Raw genomic sequence first — 25,530 nt, 5'->3', positions numbered from 1 at the left:
TATTTTGGATTTATTTGCACAGAGGCTAAATCTGTTAGCTTTGTTATTCCCAGACTCAAATGCATGCACACTATTTCATTCATGCCTCTCTTCTGATCTTCCTTTATCTCTTTGGGTATGGTCTAAAAGTAGACCTTGAGAAGCTAGACCAGTGTTTCTCAGCCTTGGCAACTTTAAAACTTCAACTCCAAGAATTCCCCAGCTAGTATGATAAACCAAGAGTCTTCAGTTTCAACCCAGGAAAAGAGAATCTATTGGTTGAAGATGACCGATAAGACTTCCTTGTCAAGCTGTATGGAATGAATGAATGAATGAGGAGTTTGAAAAGGACAGTTTGGCTGGCAACTGCTTTCATTTACGGTTTTATGCAATAGACTTTCCTTTCCTCTAAGGTCTTCTAAGGGACGCGGTGGCTCAGTGGGTTAGGACGCTGAGCTTGTCGATCAGATGGTCGGCAGTTTGGCGGGTCGAATCCTGAGTGCCGTGTGGCAGAGTGAGCACCTGTTACTCGTCCCAGCTTCTGCCAACCTAGCAGTTCGAAAGCACATAAAAATGCAAGTAGAAAAACAGGGACCATTACGGTGGGAAGGTAACAGCGTTCCGTGCGCCTTTGGCGTCTAGTCATGCCGGCCACATGACCACGGAGACTGATCACTGGCCCCTAGAGTTGGAAACGACTAGCACTTGTGTGTGGGGGAACCTTTACCTTTACCTTTAAGGTCTTCTAACTAAAGGCACAAAAAGTGTGCTCTCCTACTTGAATAAAAAAAGCCAAGACTTCAGGCTTCCTTTAAACAAAAGGAGGAATATAATACTGTTGCTTGCATGCAACATTTTTTAAAATGTAGAATCTACTAGCGGCTGTGCACTTAGATGTACTAGTATGCACTAAATTATTTCAGCCTGCCTTGGTTTGGGCAGAGGTTCAAGTAGAGTTCCATTGATTTTCTATCTAAGGCAGGGTAGTTGAAACTGCAGATACTGAACGTAACGGAAGCATTTCGTATGTATAATTAAACATTTATGTTGGTGGGTGCAGTGCCTCTCAAACTGGCCTTTAGCTGTGGTTTGGCAGATGAGGCTATGTAGTAGGAACAGGGTCTTAATCAGACCTATTGGTTTGGGAGAATACTAGATGGCCCCAGATGGAAGAATGTAGATCTCATGTGGTTCTGAAGCAGAGGTGAAACTACCATCCACTAAGGACATAATGACATAGATGTGCTTCGGTTTGCTCATCTTATTGCTTCTGGAAAAAGTTGTGATGGAAACTCCTACTGACTTTTTCTGCTGCTGGTTGAAAGGCTTTCTGGTAATGTGGCTTGAAATAAACTTACAATCTGTAATGATGGTAGTCAGGTTGGAAGTCATCCTATAGATGCTGAAAAGACTCTTAAGTTGGTACCTTAAGTGTCATCCACAGCGTACATTAAAGAGGCTCTAGATTCACTATCTCCCAGGAGTGCTTTGAAATTTCCTGTGGGCATCCCAACTTGGAAGCCTTCTTCGTATGTTTTCTCTAAGAAGTCTCTCTAGCACATATTTCCATGGTTTCCTGGAGACCTGTATGGAGCCACGTGGATGTAAGATTTTTCAGCCAAGACTGCAGGACAAGTCTCCCACCCTCGTATGATAGCATAGGCTCTGCAGGAGAAAGTGTTATGAAGATTGAAGTAAAACAATATGGATCCCATCTTCAGGTTTAGAAGCTTAGAAGCCAGAATCCCATTATTGAAATCCTAACTTTCGTTGTTTGAAAGGATGCTTTGTTTGAAGCTTCATCACAATGAAGTATTTGCACATCTGTAGAACAAAGGCACAAGAGGATTCAGGTTGAGTTAACTCGAGTGAAATAGTGGTAGATTAGGATAATAAAGGCAGAATTCCTTATCAGAAAAAAATATGTATTTTCTCATGCATACAGTCTTTCTAGTAAGCAAGAACTTTCTAAAAGTATTTTAGATGGATGAAATTTCTAGACTGGGATCTAAGAGGGAGGAGGAGGAGGAGCAGCTACTTTTTCCATGCCAAGGAGAATAAATATACACATCCTATTACTTCATTTCTCTTCCAACTTACTGGCTTCTTTTGGCATTCCTTTGGAGATTTCTCCTGAAAAATGTTGGAGCCTTTTCAAATCTTCCTCCAAGTAGTCTTTAATGATACCCACTTATTTTGACTTTGAAGAGGCGTGTGCCACTTCCTAATAGGTCCATGTCTGGGAAAGCCTTCACACCTAGAGTAAGCTTGAGTAGCTATTGGAGAAACTTAGCACTGCAAAGTTGCAGACCACACACTGACTCCAGTAGTGGTTTGTGGGGTGTTTAGAGGTATTAGAGGATGGTTGTTTCATTCCCATGGACAGGTGCCTCAAAGAAGGACCAAAACTGATAATTTGTGACTGCATTTGAGAAACCTGCGTTTAGTGAAACTGTTTATAACCAATACTTTCCTTTATATTTCTGTCTTTAGTCAGGTTTGATAAGGACACAGGAGAATGACTTCCTTATATCACCATTACCTCAACACCTAGCGCAGGAACTTCACTATTTGCCACCTGCTGGACACCACCCTCATGTATTGTATAAACGGACAGCTGAAGAGAAAGTGCACCGGTACAAAGTAGATCCAAATCCTTACCACTTTTCCCCTGACCATCACAGCAATCTCACTGCCCACAACTATCATATTCCAGCTAACGATTATCACCATGGAAGGTTTCAAAAGCAGCATTTTTGTGGACGGCGCAAGAAATGTATGTAAGGAAACTTTCTCTTTCTCTCTCTCTCTCTCTCTCTCTCTCTCTTTGACCTAGTAGTCCTAAGAATATAAGGTTCTTATTGTCGTTCTCAAGGTTTACAGGCTTGATTTGGATGCCGAGGTGTCCAAAAAGCCCGTCACAGAATTTACCATCTTGGAATGGACCATTCCAAGCCCTTCAGAAGGGATCTAAATCTGAAGTGCTTCACACCCTACATGGGCCATTTGAAATAGTCCATTTTGATAGTCAGTCATTTCTGGAATATTCAGTATTCAGTCATCTTAAGAACAGGTGTCAGTGGATACATGTGAGCATCTAATGGGTACATGGAGAACTAAATAATTTGGGTTCTTTTTTTTGAGGATGCTAATGGGTTCATACACTCATAATTGGTATTATGTCAGACTTCCCAACCTAATGTGCTTGGCACATGTTGGACTCCAGTTGCCATCATTTTCCAACCAGAATGTCAGCATCTGTCTCCTATGCTGAAGAAACACTCCAAAAGTTTATGGTGTTATCACATTCAGTATCATACTTATCTTGTTCGGTCCTATTAAATATTTTTGAAGTAGTGACTTTTCTATTTCATTTTCATAAGATTGTGCTGAATTCCCTACAACACATAAAAGTTTACTACCCCTCCCCCCATGACTTTCAGCAGTAAGTTGCAAGTTGTGTAATTTTAGTTGTTCTAAAGCATGATCTGACTGCATATAATCAGATGTTTTCATACAGGCAATCTACAACTACAGAAGGCTGACATTTTCCCTGTAGAGATGCTTTCATACAGCAGCAGGTTATTTGCTTATCAGGTGTTCTATATCTTATGAATTTTTTTCTTGATGAGATTTACAGTGACATAGAGAAAAGTATATGCTTAATGTAGATTGCAACCTCAGAATTCCTCCTTATATTCCTAAAATCCCTGAGTTATTCGTGTATTCCTGTATAGAAATGAAATCATGATTCAGGGTCATATCAGTTGGTTCTACTTCAGCCTTTATTGGATAAAACTATATGGATAATCTTTTATATGTACAGTCTAGAGTTCTGGACAAATGACAGTTATGGATCAAGAATATCGGATCATATGGGTTTGGGGCACATACATGGAGGCCAAGATATGAGGCAGGATACCTAACATTTCTCTCAGTTGAATCTATAAACGGAATTTCAGTGTTTGCTTTAGGATAGAGACTGTTTTTATTGCTGCTATGAATTCCACAGATGGATGCTTCTAAAATGTGATTATGAAAACTAGGTTGTCAAATGTGAAATGAATTTCCCCAACAATTTAGTAAAGGTAGCTTTTCCTAGATGTTAAGATTCTCAGTATAAAACTAATAAAACCTTTTTATTTTCCTTCCTTCCTTCCTTCTTTCCTTCCTTCCTTCCTTCCTTCCTTCCTTCCTTCCTTCCTTCCTTCCTTCCTTCCTTCCTTCCTTCATTTCTTATATAAAACAGGCAGGTATAAAGAGATATGTTCACAGTATATGGTTTGATATTACTATTTTCTATTTTAATCATTTCTTTTTCTTTTCTTTTTTACTTCTTCATAGCAAAGACAAGTCTAATCTCAAGAGATGGTGGCCTGGAAAATTTGTTAATAAATTATTAATAAAATAATAAAATCACACCTTTTTCCTGATCTTATATATTTCCAGCTGAAGAGAGCTTTAAGCGTATGCCTTGAAAAGAAGCCATAGGGCTAGTTTTAAAAGCTGTGAGAGTAGAAGGTCACCTCTATGCTTTTTCTCCCATCATTCTTCCCTTTGCTTTTTTCTGTGCCTCCCTAGAAGACTTGGGATATGTGTGTGTGTGTGTTTAGTTTCATTTATTATATTTTTTTGTAGTTCTGTTTAGGGATATGACTGTTAATACAAATTCAATAGATGTCTGCATCTTTACATATAGAGCCCCCCTCTTGAAGAAACAGGATTTGCAAACTTTTGCAGGCTTTCAGAAATCTGTTTCACAAAAGCACTTATAGGGGTGACAGTAAAGAGCCTTGTCCTATGGAAATAAAGTCTTGTAGGTCCTACTCTGGAGCCTGATCAGATTTCTTTAGAAAAATACACAGTCTACAGGAGATTCATCCTGCAGCGTTGGTGGTTTTGATGCTGATTTAGAATATGATGTTGGATACAGGTTTGCAAAACCTGCCTCTAGACAGGGTTGTCAAACTTCCAGCCGGCGGACCAGTTGCATCATACGGAGGCTGCACCCACCCCAGCTCTGGCAATGCAAAAAAAAAAAAAAGTTACGATACGGCGTGACGTGGCGAGTTTGACACCTGAGCTCTAGAACATTAGGGTCCATTTCCATGAATGTTTTGCATTTCTATCCATTTGGCCCAGATGGGTTTTATTTTGTAGCAAAATATGTTTCCAGCATTATTCTATAACTACAGTATCTGTTGTGGAGTTGTTGCTTCTCAGGTTGGTCTGAAATCCAACTGAGAAGAAAAGGACTGGACGCACACACAACACCATCATTTGAACTGTTGTTTTTAGATACAGTAGAACAGTATTTCTCAATATCATCAACTTTAAGATATGTGGACTTCAGTTCTCAATATTCTGGCTAGAGAATTCTGGGAGTTGAAGTCCACGCATCCTAAAGTTGCTGAGATTGAAAAGCACTGCGTAGACAAAAGAGAAGGCAATGATTGGAGGTTGATGAATGCATGTTTCCTGTAGGCCAATAATAATAAAAAACCATTAGGCAAAAATACTGATTTCAAGATTGTTCACCTTTCTTTGTGTTAACAAAACTGAGCAAACATCTTGAAAAGGACTCTGAAGATAACTTTTGCTTGGCATTTAGCCTTGTTTGTAATCTCCTAGATTTATTCAAGGTTTTAGCCCCTCCACACCTTAGGACAGAACAACAGCAACAACAAAATCAGTTCTGAGTCTTTTCCAAATCTTGGCTCTGTTTCATTTCAGATAGTCCTAAGCCACCCACTGAAGACAGATTCCTCTTATCTGACGAATATGGGAGCCAAGCAAGGTTGAAAAGATCCCCCGTTAAAAATCAGAAGGGTGGAAGTTTGAATGTTGAAACGCTAGTTGTGGCAGATAGGAAAATGCTGGAGAAACACAGCAAGGAGAACGTTACCACCTATATCTTAACGGTGATGAACATGGTAAGGCAAGACTTCGACAAATAAACCGTGGCTCTTGGAGTGGGTTCGAGGTTACAAGGGTGGTGAAGTTCGGCAGCATCTGGATTGCAGGGAAATGCAGTGTACATTTTGAAATGCAATGTATTTGAATTATGTAAATGCTAGTTTAAAAATGCACACTAGGATTGTTCAGTGTTTCAAGAGAATTCTTTGCTTTGAGAAAATTTCATAGGAAACACCAGTTCTCATCTGCGTGGACCCTTCTGTTTCTAGAAACAGAGCAGAGTGTCTGTTTTACATTGCTTTAGATTGCTCAGGCTTAAATGATTCATCCAGCATTTCTTTCTTATTTTATAACCAGTCCTAGACTACTATGCACATCAAAGTAAAGTCCAAAACAATATAGTAAAGTGATATAAGAACAATATGAAAACTTGGTACCCCCCTCCCTTTAATGGAAGTACTAATCAGTCCCACGCTAATTTATGGTTAACAAAGCCAGAGTTTTGTAAGATACAAATGCAAATGCAGCCTTAGCTAGTGTTGTTTTAGACTCTTTGTCTGCCAAGAGAAGCTTCATGTAAAATTAATCTGGTCTTTGACAGAATGGCCTAATGAGGGGTGTTAGCAGCTTACTATGAGTATCTCTATGTGGGTCAATGATTCACTATTGCCAGACTGACAAGGGCAATTTCTTTCTCCATAAATTTTCTGGAATCAGTCCTTCAGTACAACTGAATGTAGAAAGGGAATAGTATGAAAGTAAGGGTTTTTCCCCCCCAAGATACAATCAATCGATCCAACCATCCAGTGCTGGCAGGAACTGCAAGAGATTTCTGTTGTTGAATATTACATGCCTAAAATCTCTTCCAGCTAATGAAAGTACTATTACTTTGAAGCCAAGCACTTAAATGAAGCAAATTGGGTTGCCCCTGTGCCTCAGCCAGGAGAATGATTTCATTCTGTGGCACAGAATGAGCATCCTGCTGAGAGGAGCCTCAGCTGCCTTGCACATCCCAATGCACTTGCAGTTGGAGATGTGCTGCCAGAAAATGGTTTGCAACTTGCACTATTGATAAGAGAATCAATACCTCTGCCCGTTTGAACAGGATAGAGCCAATCTGGCTGGGCCTAAAGACTTATTTAGTCCAGGATTCCACTCTTATGGTGATCAGGCATTCCCTAATGGAAGCTCACAACGACATAGGTATTTATGCATATGCAAATTGCAGATGAGGATGAAACTTAACAGAGATGATGGGTCTCAAGAAACTATAACATCAGAGTACTCAACAAAGGGATGCTGAGAATAATTATAGTCTTATAATGTCGATTTCTCTCTCTCTCTCTCTCTCTCTCCCTCTCTCCCTCCCTCTGTCCCTCTGTGTCTCCTTACCATCCTACCTACCTACCCATCTCACATAGTGACTATGGGTGGCAGATATAAAACAAAACACATAAAACAGAATAAAAAGACAAGGATGTAGCCATCCAACATGCTCCACTCTATCATGGGGTACATGAGCTTATTACTGGAAGGCTAACTGGGTTGGCCCAGCTTCACCTCTGGGAGAACGATGCTCATCAGGGCAGAGGTTATAGCAAGAAGATTTTCCTGCTAGAATTCTCCCCGTGAAAGTCCCAGGCTGACTGCACCTGTAACACGCCTCTTCTGCTGGACCTGATGGGATGGGTAGATGTCACTGGGGAGAGGTGGTCCCTCAAAAAAATAAATAAATCTCCCATGCCACGTAGGTCTTTAAAAGTCATAACCAGGACCTTGAATTGGATCTGGAAGCAACTTGGTAACCAGTGCAGCTTGGGAAGCAGAGGTGTAATGCATGCAGCTCTTGAAGTGCCCATGCCACTACATTTTGCATCAGATGCACCTGATCAAAAGCAGCTCATTTAAAGTGTATTACAGCAGTCCATCTCGGAGGTGACCAGGGCATAGTGCCTATGAGCATTGTTATTAATTGTAATAATAGTTATTTGTCTGTTTCAAATAGACAGCTTTTCAAGAAGGGGGGGGCGGGCTCTTTGAAAGAGGCTCAGTTAACATTTACCTGATGATCTTGCAGCAACAAAGGTGGGTAAAAGATAATGCTTAGAGCTTTCATAGGCCATTTCTTTCTGCAAGAGGACTCGACTGGGTACATGCCCAGCATTGATACAAACAAGCCACATTGTCATGTTAGATTAAATCGCACAATGCCATCAATGCTGTGGCCTTGCTTGAGTGTTTACGCTTTGCTTCAAAGTGAGGAAGGAAATGAGGTTATGAACTTGCTCCCTTTCCCCCCTCCTGACCTTTCTCCTCGCTTGTGTTAGCAGGAGTGGGAGTGCATGTTTGCTTCTTCGGCAGTAGACACAGCTACTTGTACCCTTCATTAATCAGTAGGGTGCATAAAGCCTGAAGTTCAGTACAGAAGAGATCCCAAGGTATATTATTTCCTGGCTCCTAGACTGTTTGCAGGAGGAATTTAAAGATCTGGTCTTAGGCTATAACACTCTTGCTGACTTCTGAAGGATCACTGTCTTGTCTTATGAACTTACCTGTTCAAGATCATCTTCTGCAGCTGATTCCTTCTTTTGCAGTGGCTTTCTAAGATTCAGAAACGGCATTGAGCCATATTGCTCTATGAAGCCATGACTTGTTTAATTGTCAACCACAATTGGTTAGATAATTTACATGATAACCAAAACTCTAAAGCTGGATAGTCAAATGCAATAGTTGGGGCATCCATAACATGTTAAATCAAAATCAAATGTGCAGTAGGAACCAGGCTAAGGCAATTATTTTAATTAACCACTCTAATTTGCAAAACTGAGAGGAAAGTTTTTTTGTGATTCCAGGCCCTTTTTCTCCCGTAATAGTTGTCCTGCATTGTCCATATTTACATGGTCTGTTAAAGCTTTGCTAATGTGTCAATCTTGCTTCTATTTGATTAGATTCATTAGAATATACTGTTGAGATATTTTCACATTTTCTCACTAATGCCCTCATGTTTACCAAAGTGTCTTTGAAATATACTGGTTTACCACACAATTTTTCCTGCACAATTTTTGATGGGGCCCAAACAAACAGAGGATGTGTTCCGTGTGACCCTCAAGCCTTCAGTTGTCCATTTCTATTTTAATCTCATAGTTGGGTCAGGAGTGAATTTGATCTTCCTATCAGTATTGCTTGCCAACCATTTTTCCCCCTTATCTTCTTTGCCATGCTAATCTTTTCACAGGTCTCAAGTCTTTTCAAGGATGGTACAATTGGAAGCGACATCAATATCATTGTTGTGAGCCTTCTTCTTTTGGAGCAAGAACCTGTAAGTCAGTTTTGGTCAGAATGTGTTTTACATAAAACTAAGGGTTAGGGCTTTGAGGCTCATACACAAGCCCATTATATAAGAAATTGCTCTGAAGAATTTATTTTCATGGTGATTCTCTTGAGTTTATGAACCATATGCAATAACACCGTGACTGTCAAATTCATAACAGTAACCCAGAAAACTAGTTTCTAACAAAATTTTGTTTAGCCAGAATTATTACAAGGAAAAAATTGCAAGGGATAAAGTTATAGAATGGATCTGTACATATTTTAGTTCTTCCTTTATCAGGAGTACACTAAAACGGGCCCTTCTTAATTCTCTTTCTAACACTACCTTGCTTTAAGAGGAAACTTGCCTCCCTGTTTAGAAATGGAAGGGAATATTTATGTGTATTTCCTCTATGATATTTGCAAGTGTTCTTTCTTTTTCTTAGGCTTTTTAATGGGAATCCATTGATTGTTGAGAGTATGTTCCCATGTGCTGTTGTCCCTCCTTTTCCTCATCTTCCTTTCCCCCTGGTCTTATTCCTCAAACTGAATATGAAAAATGGGGTTGTATTATGCTATGATAGGCTAATGGTCTTCCTCAAAATCAAATCAATAAAGGGTTCCAGAAAGGTAAAAGCACTTGATGTCTGAGAGAAAGATAGATAGATAGATAGATAGATAGATAGATAGATAGATAGATAGATAGACAGACAGACAGATAGATAGATAGATAGATACATACATAGACAGACAGATAGGTTCCCCCGCACATGCATGCTAGTCGTTTCCGACTCTAGGGGCCGGTGCTCATTTCCGTTTCAAAGCCGAAGAGCCAGCGCTTGTCCGAGGACGTCTCCGTGGTCATGTGGCCGGCATGACTAGACGCCAAAGGCGCACGGAACGCTGTTACCCTCCCACTGCAGTGGTCCCTATTTTTCTACTTGCATTTTTACGTGCTTTAGAACTGCTAGGTTGGCAGAAGCTGGGACGAGTAACAGGCGCTCACTCTGCTACACAGCACTCGGGATTCGACCCGCCAAACTGCCGACCTTCCGATCGACAAGCTCAGCGTCCTAACCCACTGAGCCACCGCGTCCCTTAGACAGACAGATAGACAGATAGATAAAGATGTATATAGAGAGAACTTGTTTGTTTGAGAGAGACCTTGTTTGTGTGATGTTGTTCCTTATTTAAGTAAGATATCAAATATATATTTTTCTCTGCAGTGGTTGAAGACCATGTTTCATTTAGCTTTACTCAACAATTTGCCTTTAAAGGTTACATGCCTTTAAAAAAAAGTTGCCCATGCTCTCTTATCTAAGGGCTGCTACTGGTTTCTGCTATATTTTCATAAGGTTTTTAAACTAATACTAAAAATACTAGACAGAAAAGATTTCTCATCAGAATGCTAAAGTAGCAAGCCCTTTTTCTATCTAATTTAATAAAAGAGAGATGCGTGTATGTTCTGGCTTCATGCCTTGTTATTATATACATATAATTGAATTTGACTGTCGTAATAGGTGACTGAGGTAGCAGTTGATAATTAATTTGACAGCCTTTCAAGTATGGTTTTTGATAGATAAAAAAAATGACAAGTATAAACTAAATATCAACAAATGAAAAGAGAAAATGTGGTTGAATTACAGTATTCTCCAAAGCACCAGAGAGTAGTACAAGAAATAATGGGTGGAAGCTTGTTAAAGGGAAATCCAACTTAGAAGTAAGGAGAAATTTCCTGACATTGAGATCAATTAAACAATGGAACAGCTTGCCTCCTGGATTTGTGGGTACTCCATCGCTGGAGCTTTTGAAGAAGAGATTGGACAACAATTTGTCTGGCATGGTATAAAGTCTTCTGCCTTCAGCAAGGGGTTGGACTAGATGACCTTGGAGATCCCTTCCAGCCTTATGATTCTATGTTTGAAAAAGGTGGCCTTCAGAATGCTGAATCCTCAATGGCGTTGTACTTAACAGTGAAAAGCAAGTGCAAATGCGTGCTGTTCTCTGTCTACTTTTCATTGCCTCCCTAGAATTTCTCCTTTCGCTTGTTACTGGGGTTTGAGTTTTGTGATCATCTGTAATTTTTCCATAGGGGGGACTAGTGATCAACCACCATGCAGACCAGTCCCTGAACAGTTTTTGCCAATGGCAGTCAGCTTTGGTTGGAAAGAATGGGAAGAGGCATGATCATGCTATCTTGCTTACTGGATTTGATATTTGCTCCTGGAAGAATGAGCCTTGTGACACTTTAGGTAAGAGAGAGAAAACGTCTCATGGGAACATGGGTGGCAAATGAACTGTTGATGGAAGGGAATATTTGTAGCTCACGGTTCAACTGTGGGATCCTTAGTGCTCCCTGAGCCTGGTGGTTTTTCTGCAGACATTTCATTACCAAGCTAATACATTGTTGATATTAGCTAGTTTGGTAATGAAACGTCTGCAGGAAAGCCACCAAGCTCAGAAAGCACCAAGGACCCCAAAATGATTCTCCTGCTTGAGCAGGGGGCAGGACTAGAAGACCTCTAGGGTCCCTTCCAGTCCTCTCCTCTCCTCTCCTCTCCTCTCCTCTCCTCTCCTCTCCTATCCTATCCTATCCTATCCTATCCTGTAACCTATTGGCTTCAGAATTCATCAGCCAAAATCTTGTTTTACTGAACACTGAAATATAATTGGTAGATTAACAGGAGTTGCTGTTGCAGTTAACCAATCAATACCAAACATGCATAATAGTTTGAAGAAGGAGAAATGTGATTGGCTTAGTTGGTACTAAGATTTGTTGTTCTGGATAACTTTCTGTCCATCTATTCTGGACAGTCCTTTACATCTACGCTGCTATAGATAGTCTCAAGCTCATGTTCAAAACCATACATGATATTAATGTCAATATTTTTATTAATTTTAATATTATTTTATTAATAATAATTCACTTTAATATTCGAGTTCACCTATTGTTTCAATATTTTAAATATTCTGAATATAGACAGGAGAAGGAGTATTAGACTGAGGACTACGTGAGATGGGATTATATAAATTTTTATAACTATAGTAGCATGAGGTAACATTAAACCTCTCTATGCATGTCTAATCAAAACCCTAAGGCAAACCAAGAGGAAAATACAGATGATTAAAAAAAATCAAACTGATCTCCAACTTTTATTTTTTTCCTTCGATATTAACAGTAGGATTTGGGGCAACATAAATGAGATCCCCAAAGAAGAATTATCTGAGCAAGAGAAACATCCCGTTTTAAGGGCCCTTGTGCTTAGGAAGCTTCCCAGTTCTGTTGTTTTAGATTTTGGAAATATCGCTAGCCAATCATTCTTAATTCCTCTTGGCTGACTTTCAGAAAAGACTTGGCATCTCTTTTTGAAACCGTTTTCCCAGCTGACCTAGATTGATGTTGAGTCAGCAGAGAAAATGAGCTTGTGTTAGTTTTGCAGGCCAGCTGTTGCAGACAAGATAAATTTATCTTGGATTGGCCCCCTTATTTCCATGTCTGTCGGTTGCTTTTACGCGGGGAAACGAAATATGCCGTGAATGTTCAGCCTCTAAAACGTGGCCTTAATTTCCATAAAGTTATGCAGCAGAATGCAGTGCTTTTTATAATCTCATTCTTTTCCTCCACTGTGTTTCCTATTTCCTATAATTTCTTGGCAGGCTTTGCTCCAATCAGTGGAATGTGCAGCAAATACCGCAGCTGCACCATCAATGAAGATACTGGCCTTGGTTTGGCATTCACCATTGCCCATGAATCTGGACACAAGTAAGCAATTTCTCACACGTTTTTATCCCTACCAAATGTATCAAAAATAAATGCTTTTCATTCATTGTAATCTTGGTATCTCAACATGGTGCTCTAGGCTATTAGTGCTCAGTTTGATGTAAATTTTGGTACTGAAGATCTGGTCATAGGGTTTTATTGCCTCTTATAATGACATTATAAGAGAAGGAGAAAGCAAAATCTTTAATCACCAAAGAATACAGAGAAATGTAGTAACATCACCACGGTTACAATTTTCTGCCCTTGATTGGGAGAGGATAGTTAAAACTCAAAATTGGTATCTGAAAGTCTAGCACAGGGGTAGGCAACCTCGGCTCTTTTATGACTCGTGGACTTCAACTACCAGAATTCCTGAGCCAGCCAGTTGAAGTCCACGAGTCATAAAAGAGCCGAGGTTGCCTACCCCTGGTCTAGCATAATATTTAGGTAGGGGCTGCCCAAAAGAGGCACTTTGCCTCCAAATATTGACATGACTTTGGGGGAAGCATCAACATTTGGAAAAAATATGATCTGAAAGTCATGGACATGTGTCCCCCAATTTTAAAGAAAAGTCAGTTGGGACTTTCTCACAAATGCAATGGTCTTTTCACTATGAATTTGATTCTCTAGCAGCATAGAGAATGCATTTGATATGCATTCTCTTGGTTTGCCAAGCATTTGATAAGAATAAAATTGTGAATTATAGACTTGATGATCGAAGGGACGCGGTGGCTCAGTGGGTTAGGACGCTGAACTTGTCGATCGGAAGGTCGGCAGTTTGGCGGGTCGAATCCCGAGTGCCGCGTAGCAGAGTGAGCGCCTGTTACTCGTCCCAGCTTCTGCCAACCTAGCAGTTCAAAAGCACGTAAAAATGCAAGTAGAAAAATAGGGACCACTCCGGTGGGAAGGTAACAGCGTTCTGTGCGCCTTTGGCGTCTAGTCATGCCGGCCACATGACCACGGAGACGTCCTTGGACAAGTGCTGGCTCTTCGGCTTTGAAATGGAGATGAGCACTGCCCCCTAGAGTCGGAAACAACTAGCACGCATGTGCGGGGGAACCTTTACCTTTACCTTTACCTAGACTTGATGATCAGATCTGAATTTAGCTTACAGCATACATGTTTACTGAGAGATTTGTTATATAATTCAGAATATTGGAATATTTGTTTGACTGTTTTTCTAAAAGGCTTTTCTGAATATACCCTGGTTATTTTTTTTTTTAAAAAATCTATTATCTTTGATGGTTGGAGTTGATGGAAATTTATTTAACAAAGATTAATCAATGATTATCAGTCTTATCTGAAGATGCTGGATTAAATCTTCCTTCATTGGAAGGGTTGTGTTGTAGTCCTTGCAGCTGCATGGCTATTTTGAATGCAGTTTATTACACATTTTAGATTTTAATATCTATTGTTTTCCACTTAGTGTTTATGATAAGGACTAGCAAGGGACACATTCAGACAAGTGAAGGTTCTTCATACCTTTGCATTCCCATGGGTTCTGTAGCATCTAACCATGGCTTTGAGCATGGTTTCAAGATTAAACCCAAATGTCCTTTTGTGAGGAGGCTCTATGGAAATGCCTCCCACACAGAAACTCTCCTTTGTTGCTTGACAGCTCCATTCAGCTCATCCTTTTTTTTTATCAACAGCCAAGCTGCAGTCTTCACATGCTAGGTGAATCCTCAATTCTGCATGAGCTGTTCCAAGCTATTCAGTCCTGACTGTGTAAATACAGAGTGGAAAACTGGCTCTGACCTCATGTTTGCATGAGTGGCCCTTTGACTATTTCTCTTCATATGAAAGGAAATGAGGAATTAAAAGGCTAATCCTAACCCAGTGCTAGTTTTTGCCAGGCGTGGATGGGTGGGAGGCGAACCATAAACAATGAGCGTCAGAATCCAGTCCTTCGACCTTTTGAATTGAGATGTGTGCTGTTTTGTGAGGGGGGAGGGTAGGGAGAGGGGCAGAATTATGGAGGACCCACACTCGTTATGACTGGAGCGTGTCCACAACTTTCTCCTCAGAATCATTTTTTTTCCATTTCAAAGCTCTGCTTAATCAGCGCTGATTGGTTAATCCTGTTGTGATATAATTCTACCCTTCTTTTCTCAGAGTAAGATTATGATAACAGTGATTGGTGGGTCCCTTCATGGGTCTGTGGATCAGATCACCAAGTAGATAAGTGACAAAACAAACTTGACAGGCCAAAACCATGAGACACAATCACAAAAAAGCTACAGGGTGAGAGAAACTGAAGAGAGATGTTAATCCAGAGGCAAGGTCAGAAAAAACAGGGATTATCCAGAGATTCAGTCATGTATTTCTCTATGTATCCAATTTGTACACTGTTAAAGGAATGGCCTACTTAGCAATGAGACCGGGACATTTTTATATGTATTTTTCTTTAACTCATATTCCTTTTTTATAGTTTGATTGAGCTCCAGTTTTTACACAATTGTAGTACATAAAAAGAAAGGTTAGCAATTGAATGCCTAAGGACATAACTTGCCCTAATAGAACTGGTGGGAATGTTGTTATCTCCTTAGTGGTTCTTTGATTAGTCTGTTGTTTACTCATTGTTTGTCTGGTGTTAATCCCTGCTTATATGGGTGTGAATTGCCGGAGAGGAAGTGTTCTGGTCTTTTTGTTTCCTTTTTAGACTTTTTGTTATCTATTTTGAATGTTATGTAAATGTTGTTTATTTCTATGTGCCTATAGATGGCTGATTTGTCTGTACCAAGTTCCCAGGACTTCCCTAGGTTTGTTTGTTTGTTTGTTTGTTTGTTTGTTTATTTATTTATTTATTTATTTATTTATTTATTTATTTATTTATTTATTTAGTAGGATGCTCTCAGTTTCTCAGTTGATACTATTCTTAAATCTGTCCATATGTTGTGAAATTAAGAATTTGTCTTCTGACTCTTAGCTGGTGTTCATGGATGTGCTCTGCTAGTCTTCTGTTTGTTATAGTCTTTTTGCTATATGTTTTAGATGACTCGTGTTTTTTTTTTCTTCTGGGGCTAGTGGCTCTCTTGATTTGCTTGAGGTGTTATGGAGGGCCTCAGTTGGTTTGTGTGCTTTGGTGATGTGATGGTAATAGACTGTCAGTTGTTTTTGAAATGGTTCTGCTGTCTGGCAATGTTAACATTTTCATAGCTTGTGTTAGTTGAGCTATAATGGACTGAATATTCAATGAATTTGTATGGATATCCACCTTGTTAGAAGATGTCTATGGAGATTCTCATGTCATCCAGGTCATGGTTGTCTTCAAAGGTGTTGGTTTTTCCCCCCAAAAGTCAACTGGACTTGAGGAAGAAGACATTTTGCTACTCATCTAAGAAGCTTCATCAGTTCTGATTGGATGGGGGTGGGGGCGGAAGGATTATATTCCTTTGCAGTCATGCTTCTTTGCAATCATATTTTTTGCAGATATTATATAGGTGGTCTGCTGCCTTTTTTTTGAGACATACTGTTAATGATTGCTTACACCTCACATCATTCAATTCTGTGTACAGAATGGTGCATTGTTTTTCATCCCCAGCATTGAAGTATGTTGGCTTTAAAAGATTTAAAAGCTTTCTCTAGCTTTTCTCCAGAAGATCAAGTCACTGTCCATCATATTCCCTTCTCCATTTTTCCCCTGGACTGAGGGAGAATCACTGGTCCAAAGCCATCCAGAAGGTGCCATTTTGGCCTGAGCATATAATGTTATTATCCTTCAACACCCTTATTAAAATTAATGAGAGTTACCTAGTAGACCGAGTTCAGTGAGAATAAAAAAGAATTGTGCAATAGATTTTTCATGATTTTGCATTATAATCTTCTGTTTTGATGGGTGCACTGTAAATAACATTCTTTCTGGGATTTTTGTTCTCCTTTTCCTCCTTTTCCTAAATTTCTCTTTCATATAATTGTTGATATCCGGACAGGAAGCATTTATGAAATGCCTTCCAAAAAAAAAAGTGGTTTGGAAAGACTGAAGTTCATTCATTTGCCAATAACTGCTAGGAAATTCCCCCATTGTCGTTTGTCCAAGCGTGCGCCTTTTCAGCTGAATAATATGGGAAATTGGCAACCACGCACTTCAGTTGCCTAGAGGCAGACAGTCCTTTAGAAGTGCTGCCTAATGATCCTATTAGCAGTCAGACAGTAATTATGGAGGGGAGAGAACATTTGAAACAATTATAGGTAGGTTTTTTTTTCTTTAAATAAATCATGTAAGTTTTATTAGAGCATCCTTCTTTGGAAATTCAGCCAATGAGGTTGAATTCAATTATGGAAGCCAGAGGCTTAAAAATGGAAAAACTGGAGGGAGGCACCGGTAATATTCTCTATCGAACTTGTGGGGTGGATAACAGTGATGGAGATTCCATAGTTAAAATGGTTTATTCTCTTAGAAAATGGCAGAAACTGTGGCTATATTTGTATAAACGAGGCCACCTTCCCTTCTCTTAGATCGGTATTTCTCAACCTCAACAATTTTAAGATGGCTGGACTTCAACTCTTGGAATTCCCAAACCAGCATGAAAATTTGGAGCGTTGAAGTCCACCTATCTTAAAATTGATGCAGTTGAGAAACACCAGCTTTGGTAACACTACTCCATATGCAAACCATGCATGATTGGAGATGGATGAGGCTGTCATTTCCTTCAGTCATACAAGCTGTTGTCAGGGACACAATTTTATCACCACGTCCTCTCTTTTGTTTTCATTTCTGGTGGGTCAGTGTCACTGTGGAGAGTCCTGGAAAAGAGTCATTCTATCTCCCATGACTTTGTCATGGGACGAAGTAAAAAAAGCATTTCTCCCTAGGGAGTTCCCATTTAACCAACAACAGAGAAAATATTTAGCTCAGGACTGTACTGTGGGGTTAGTGGTATTTTCTGAGTTTGGTGGTTTTCTTGCAGATGCTTCATTACCAAACTTGGCAACATCAGCATGGATGATGTTACCGTATTTTCCGGCGTATAAGACGACTGGGCGTATAAGACGACCCCCCAACTTTTGAGATGATTTTCAAGATTTTTCGTGTGCAGGACTCCTTAGGAGCCGGGGAGCGATGCTGCCTCAAGAGGGAAGAGCGTCGGGCGGGAGCCGGCAGGGCAGTCCTGCACACGCGCGCACTCCCCGGCTGCTAAGGAGTGCTTCTTAACAGCCGGGGAGCACGCGTGTGCGCAGGACTGCCCTGCCAGCTCCCGCCAGATGCCAGCCTGCCCTGCTTCCTCCACAGTGAGAGGGGAGGGCGTGCGTTCCCGGGCTCACTGATTTTCCGGTGTATAAGACGACTGGGCGTATAAGACGACCCCCCAACTTTTGAGATGATTTTCATGGGTTAAAAAGTCGTCTTATACGCCGGAAAATACAGTACCTAGTTTGGTAATGAAATGTCTGCAAGAAAACCACCAAGCTCTGAGAGCACCAAGGGCCCCACAGATCCTTCTTTTAAGTCACTGAACTATAGATGTAGCAACATTCAGAAGAAGGCAGATGATTTAAAAAAAATCAAAATCATTCATTTATTCTCCTTTTTCCAACTTTTCCATCTCTAAGACATTGAAAAGGCTGTTTGGGGGAAAAGGAGAAGATACAGAATAGCACTAAAAAAATGTGAGCATTGCATTAACAACAGTAGGACTCTAATTCTCTAAGCCAATTGATCTCAAGTCTCAAATACCTTTTGCAGCAGTGAGGTCTTGCCCTGTTAATGGCTTTAGATGGCAAAAGATTAATGGGGCAAGCAGATCTTCTTTGAAAAGACATGCTAAAGTCCAGATTCCATCCCCGAGATGGCTGTTTTGTGTCAATAGCCACCACTGGCTTTGCAAAATAATATGGAGTATTTAAAGATAAATAAATGCTTAGTCTTCTGCTCAGCATTTATTTAACTTCACACATCACTCCTCTTTCAACAAATTTGACTGTGGCTGGCACTACCCCAATATTTTTGAAACATCAAGGATGGTTGAATCGAACTTCAGTTTTTCCACAATCATTTCAAAGGCCTAACTAATAGATCATTCTGGTGCTTTAAGTAAGTAAGTTAGTTCACAAGACAGAATGTTGGTCTTAAATTATTGTGATCTTAGATCACCCAGAGAAGCTTCTAAAAGATGGTGCCCTCCAGATGTATCTGGGTTCCAACATTTAACTTACTAATACATGTTAAATTCCTTTCTCTCTACCTTGTTTTTCTAGCCATTGATAAAAGGTGTCCCATGTTCTAAAATAAACTGAATCTTCTTTCTCTTTCCTTTTCAATGCCAATCTATCCATTTCTGCACAATCTAACTTTTTTTTAATCAACTCTTCCTCCATTGGTAAATCTTCATTTTTCCAATGTTGAGCGAATACAATTCTCGCTGCAGTTAATACATGTAAAATTAGATGTATACACTCTTTCTCATAATTTCCTATAATTATGCCTAACAAAAATAGTTCTGGCTTAAAATCTATATGTTTTTAGTCATTTTCTCTAACTATGTGTGAATAGTAAGTTTTTATTACAGATTGCTGTATCTAGTGAGTGCTATCTTCTTCCAAGTTGCCCAGTTTTGTGCTACCATCCCTACAGTACTCTGCACCATTAAGTTTGAAACTTCATATAGTTGTATTTTTCTTCTGTTTATTTTATTATATCGGTTCTTAATTATTTCTTAGATCTGACTATAGTTATCTTTTTATTCAACATATATACAAGTAGGTAGTAGTTCTACTATTAAATATTCTACTGTATCTGGCCGTGGTGCTGTAATAAATTGATTTCTTTTCTTTTTTTCTGGTGTGCCCAGTTTTGGCATGATTCACGACGGAGAAGGAAACCCATGTCGAAAAGCTGAAGGTAACATCATGTCTCCCACTCTCATAGGCAACAATGGAGTGTTTTCATGGTCAGTGTGTAGCCGGCAGTACCTTAATAAGTTTCTCAGGTAAGTCCAAGCCTAGAGAATTGCATTTTTTAAATCTGAAATCTGGGACCAGTTTTTTTGGGGGGGGGGTAAGAGCAAAGGTTTAGGTGGTTGCTGCTCTTTTTCACAGCACTGCTCAGGCAGCTTGTCTAATAGATGAGCCCAAACAAGCTGGACAATACAAGTATCCTGATAAACTCCCAGGACAGATCTATGATGCCGACACACAATGCAAATGGCAATTTGGATCAAAAGCAAAACTCTGCAACTTGAGTTTCGTGAAGGTACTTATCATTGTGGTTTTTTTTTTTTTAAATTGCAGTTTCCTGACACTGTTAGAACTTGCACCGCAGAAGAACAATGAGATCTTAGCAAGAGGTTTATGAATGAATGGAGGGGTTCCAAGCAGCTCCAGGGTCTTCACTGTTTCTAAATCTTAAAATTGTTGGGCAAAGCCATAGCTTGCTTTGAAGGCATAGCTTTGGTTGGAAGTCAAGATGGTCCACTATAGCTGCAGGAAAAGGATTGGGCTTACAGGAAACAAATTGTAATTGTCGAGAATACACAATGTCTGTGTGTCCTTGTGTTGTGGAGGAAGATGAGGATTGGGGAATAGGAGTGCCTCAGTTTCCCATGGCATCTGTGAATCATGGGAATAGAGCTCAGTTTTGAGGTTAAGTAGATACAACTTGAAGGTCAAGATGAAGATCCATTCAGTCCAACGTGACTCCTGGTCAGGGCATTTGGGCAGCTTTCTTAACAAAATTACAGATGTTTGTGTCAACTCTTGGTCTAACCATCAACAGATTCTCAGGAAGTCTCTCACCCAAGGGCTAATGAGTTTTGATCCTGTTTAGCTTCTGAGATCAGCCAAGGTCAGCTAGGTGGTGCCACCTGCTGAGCCATTTTGAAAAGTTATAACCTTACAACCTATTAAAAAGAGAAGAACAAAACAGTAGAAATAGTAAAACGCTTTACAATATATATTGCATGCATACTGCATACTGCTAAGCTTGTAAGCCGCCCTGAGTCTTCGGAGAAGGGCGGGATATAAATGGAATTAAAATAAAAAATAAATAAAATAAATCATACAGTTTGTAAAAGAATGGAACTCTTGGAATGAAAATGCTGCTTTACTTTGAATATGGAAAGTAATAAGAGAATAAGAGCTCTCTCTCTCTCTCTCTGTCTCTCACTTTCTCTTTCTTTCTTTCTTTTACAAAAATATTCTCAGGATATATGCAAATCACTCTGGTGCCATAAAGTAGGTCATCGATGCGAGACAAAGTTTATGCCGGCTGCAGAAGGGACACTGTGTGGAATAAACATGGTAAGTTACAGAAACTGCAATAGAACGCACACCTCTTTTGGGCTGAAATGCATGCTTTTGGGGTAGTAGACAGTTACTTTTTTTGAACATGGAATCTAACAGATAGATCTGGTATACTTTTAAAGAATGCATTTGCATCTCAGGATCAAAGTCCAGGCTCCGGATCCTTCTTAGTGGATGTGGGAGACATATCAGATGGGGCAGAAGCAAGCAGCGCCAGCATCAGTATCACAGATAGTATATACGTAGCTGTGTTTAAGGACAGATGCCTCCATTCACTTACGGAAGTTGTGAACTCCTTTCTGATTTTAGGATGTATGCGTACAATATCTGTAATGTGAAAGTGCTCATACTTAAATATTTATGTTTAAAATCAGAGCTGACAAGCAGACCCTCCCTCCCTCCTCCTCCCCCTCCCCCTCCCCCTCCTCCTCCTCCTGGTATGGGGAATGAGTAGAGATAATGAAAGTCTGCAATTTACTACTGTGCCACTTCTCATCCTTAATTGTCATTGCCTATTTGCATCAGACACCACTGACTTGTCTTTTCCACCCCTTCCAACCCCCGCCTTCCCTTCCCCTGAAAAATGCATGCATGTCTGCTTCTAACTCAGGCTTGGATTCATTGCTAGCCATAGTCAATCCTCCTGACAAAACATGTTTTGTCTATTCTTCTTTCCTTCAGTGGTGCCGAAGGGGCCAGTGTGTACCATTTGGAGACCACGGCCCCACACCTGTGAATGGCCAGTGGTCAGCTTGGTCTATGTGGTCAGACTGTTCTCGGACTTGTGGGGGAGGAGTCACATACCAAGAGAGACATTGCAACAATCCCAAGTAAGGCTCTGCTAGGAAGAGATCTTAAGTTTCTGTCAATATTCGCAATCTGTAGGTGACAATGGAATTCTTTGCATTCGGTATGTATATATGTATATATGTATGTATGTGTTTGTGTATATATGTATGTGTACGTATATATACACACACAGTATACAGTAAGTGTTTTCTGGTGAAACCGGTCCAATAGAACACCTTGGTCTACTGCTATGATTACTTTTGCCTTTCAGTCCCAATCTAGGAGCGTTTTGCAGGCTCAAGTCGCTACTGCGATAAACTATTGTTGTAAATTTAGTTTTTGCTGACAAAGAGTTAAAGAGAGACTAGTATAGTTATTTCGAGCTGTAGCTATGGCTGGCTGATGAGAGCTAAATAGCCTGAAATAGCTATACTAGTCTCCCTTTAACTCTTTATCAACAAAATCTAAATTCACAACAGTATACAGAATATATATGTGCAATACACACACACACACACACACACACACACACAGAGAATTTTTAATAAAATTCTTTGCATTATGCACACACACACACAAACTGAATACAAAGAACTTTATTAAAAATTAATCACCCCTTTTAATAACTATGTTCTTCTAAGCATTTCTGAAAACTCATTTTTAATAAGTCATTCGTGGAAGCATGTTAAAAATAATATTAATCTTCTATTGTATAAATTTAGATTTGTGCTTTTTATACAGTTGGCTTTGATTTAAATGTGTTGCTTACAGTACGTTTAGATTTTGCCTGAGCTCAGTTGAGTTCAACCACCTGTTTCCTGCAGCAGTTCAACAGCAGCTCTTGGGAAGTCCATAATCAGTGCAGGAAACCTGCGGCCTCCACTTATATTAATTACTTGCAGAACTTTGTACTCAGTAGTGTCCTGTAACCTGGATAAACACTGAGCAAATCTTCCCTCCATAAATTATTATGAAAAATAACTGTGTGTTGTGATTCAGGGTCAGCCTGTGGGTTCGGCAGTTGGGTCGGACGAATCAGAGGAGGAGGGGGGTGTTGAAGACCTTGCTGAGGGGGTTGAAGATCTTGCTGATGATAGCCCTCAGGCAGGCCCCTCCCACTTGGTCACCATGGAGACCCAGCTGTGTGAGCCTGACAGTGTGGATGAAGATGACCCACAGCTGGCCCTGTTCAAGGATGCCCGACGCAGGAGGCAGTCAAGTAGGAGTAAACAGAGGAAGGCTGTGGGGCTTCTCGGAAGGAGGCAGAGAGAGGCCACGCCCTGAACTCTTTATAAAGGGAATGTGTGGGGAGGGCTGGTTTGCTAAAAGCAACCGCTCAGATAGTGTTTCAAAGCTCCTGTATCTTGGTTCGTGTCTTGTTTGTTTTTTGTAGTAATAAATTTGGCAGACGTCATTCCAGCCTCTTGCCGTTTATAAAGGGGTTGCCTTTTCTGCAGGGCCGGTAGCAGGCTGGTACAGAACACTGTGTTAGCCACTGCTGCAAAAGCTAGCATGCCTTGTGGCATCTTAAAATATATATTAATCACAAAAAGGGCCCTGAGGCTACATCAGGTCACGTCGATCATTTCCATCCACTGTGGTCAGCCAGGTGCGTTTGCAAAGTTCACAGCAGTTTTACTTCTCTTCTGCTGTTCTCCAACCGTTGATACGTAAAATAGGCTGGCCCCGATTCAGGATACAACCCTCAAAAACTAATTAAAACTTGTGGCTAAACCTGATTCTCCTTTTTTCTTCTTATTCTCTCTTTTCCTTCTTCTCCAACTAGTAGCTGACACCACATTTAAAGGCAGTGAATTCACAGACTAATTTTATGTTATTTAAAGAGGTGGCTCCTTTTAACCACTCCTGAATTTTCTGCATTCAGTGCATTAGAAATCAGAGAATGCCCTATTTCTAATATTGCGTCCATGTATAAAATACTTCTACCATATCTTCACTTAACTTCACTCTAACTTAAACAGCCTTAAATGTTGCTTTTATTCTAGCTACAGCTTCCTGATCAATTTGGTTGTCCTTTTCTGGTACATTTTTCAGCTATACAGTGTCTTTTTGGATATACAGTAGATTTATGACAGAAGGATATATTCTGGGATATTAGAGTCAATCTTCTTTGAATACCAGCTATAATTAACTTGTCCAGGAAGTTTAAGACTGGACTATTTAGTTGAAGATTACTGTGCTCCCAAAGAGTCCACAATTTCTACCCCAAAAAACCTAAATTCATTGTTTCAGATCACTTGTCTAGGGAAAGCATACTTTCCCAAATTCTTCAGCAATAGGAGGAAGGTTTCTTTTCTCTTGAACAAACCAGTGTTTTAGCATTAAACTCCTGGAAAACAGGGCAACAAGTTCCATCATGTTTTGCAAATAGATGGCACCTGGGTTCCTATCTTGCATATGTTAGCAAGTTATTTCCATGATGGATTTAACTGAATAGCATATTGTGAGATGATGGCAAGTGGTTTGTAATAGGCTTAGCTTCTGGTGATGACTAACAATATAAGGATTTAGGCATCATTTCTCAGATAAGTATTATGTGTCGATCTGAACGTTTCTTTATAATGTATCCGTGCAATTTTATACAAGGAAAGAAATCCTGGATCAACTCAACCAAACCTAGCCCACGGGGTAACTTCATGGCATGTACATCGAGGAGTTGTGTGCAGGTGAAAAATGACGTAGCTCTAAAATCTGAAACATTCTTATTTGCTGAATAAAGTATCAGTGATACGGGGCCATTAACCATGACTCAGTTTTGTTCAATCTAGAACCTCTTATGGGACAAGTAGAAATCCAATACAGATGCCTCATTATCATTTGTTTAATGACTTGTTGAAGTTAAAAAGGAACTTATGACTGATCCTCACACTTATGTTCATCATAGCATCCTCGTGTGATCAAAATTTGCATGTAACAAAACAGGTCATAAACTCACTCAACTGCCTTGCTTAACAATCAAAATTCTTGCCCCAATTGCTTGTAAACATCGGATTTTACAATGCCTTGTCCTTAACGAAAACTCATACAAAACACTTTTACAGCCCCCCCCTCCCTAAAAGAGCTGCTGGGCTTTCTAAATATATGCAGTAGGATGATGTACATATAGAAGTTAAATTTATCCTCAGGTGATTTTTTGGGTTAAATTAGGAGTACGACCCGGGAGATTCTCCAGGCTAGTGTATTTCATCAATAATAATAATAATAATAATAATAATAATAATAATAATAATAATAATAATAATAATAATAATAATAATAATAATAATAATCATCTCTTCCATTATATAAGTTTATTGTGCTGGGAAGAGAATTCACTTCTGAAATTTCTTTCAGAGCAGAAAAGAAACTCACTGAAATGCTTATGGGTGGAGTGTGCTGTTTTGTTGTTTGATTTTACACATTTTCACCAGTAGGTAGCCAAGGGGCATGGGGGACCCTCCTGTGCATTATTATATTAGTCATATCGCTATAAGTCTACATTCTCCTTGGTTCAACAACATCTCAACAGATGATAT

At 39.8% G+C, this 25,530-nt stretch overlaps 1 protein-coding gene across 1 annotated transcript in view; it reads left to right on the top strand.

Moving 5' to 3' along the window:
• Positions 1-25,530, top strand: part of ADAMTS18 (ADAM metallopeptidase with thrombospondin type 1 motif 18) — an 86,349-nt gene that overhangs the window by 25,291 nt on the left and 35,528 nt on the right. The window contains exons 4-12 of the mRNA XM_081335725.1: positions 2,473-2,755; positions 5,713-5,912; positions 9,131-9,214; positions 11,297-11,456; positions 12,862-12,967; positions 19,756-19,893; positions 20,003-20,156; positions 21,107-21,202; positions 21,887-22,035. Coding sequence (XP_081191851.1) covers positions 2,473-2,755; positions 5,713-5,912; positions 9,131-9,214; positions 11,297-11,456; positions 12,862-12,967; positions 19,756-19,893; positions 20,003-20,156; positions 21,107-21,202; positions 21,887-22,035 — 1,370 coding nt within the window. The remainder of the gene's footprint in view (positions 1-2,472; positions 2,756-5,712; positions 5,913-9,130; positions 9,215-11,296; positions 11,457-12,861; positions 12,968-19,755; positions 19,894-20,002; positions 20,157-21,106; positions 21,203-21,886; positions 22,036-25,530) is intronic.

The sequence above is a fragment of the Vipera berus genome (genome assembly GCF_964194415.1).
Source record: "Vipera berus genome assembly, chromosome: 10".
NCBI lineage: Eukaryota > Metazoa > Chordata > Lepidosauria > Squamata > Viperidae > Vipera > Vipera berus.
The sequence above is the reverse complement of the archived record's forward strand: the minus strand, read 5'-3'. Positions and strand labels throughout refer to the sequence as shown.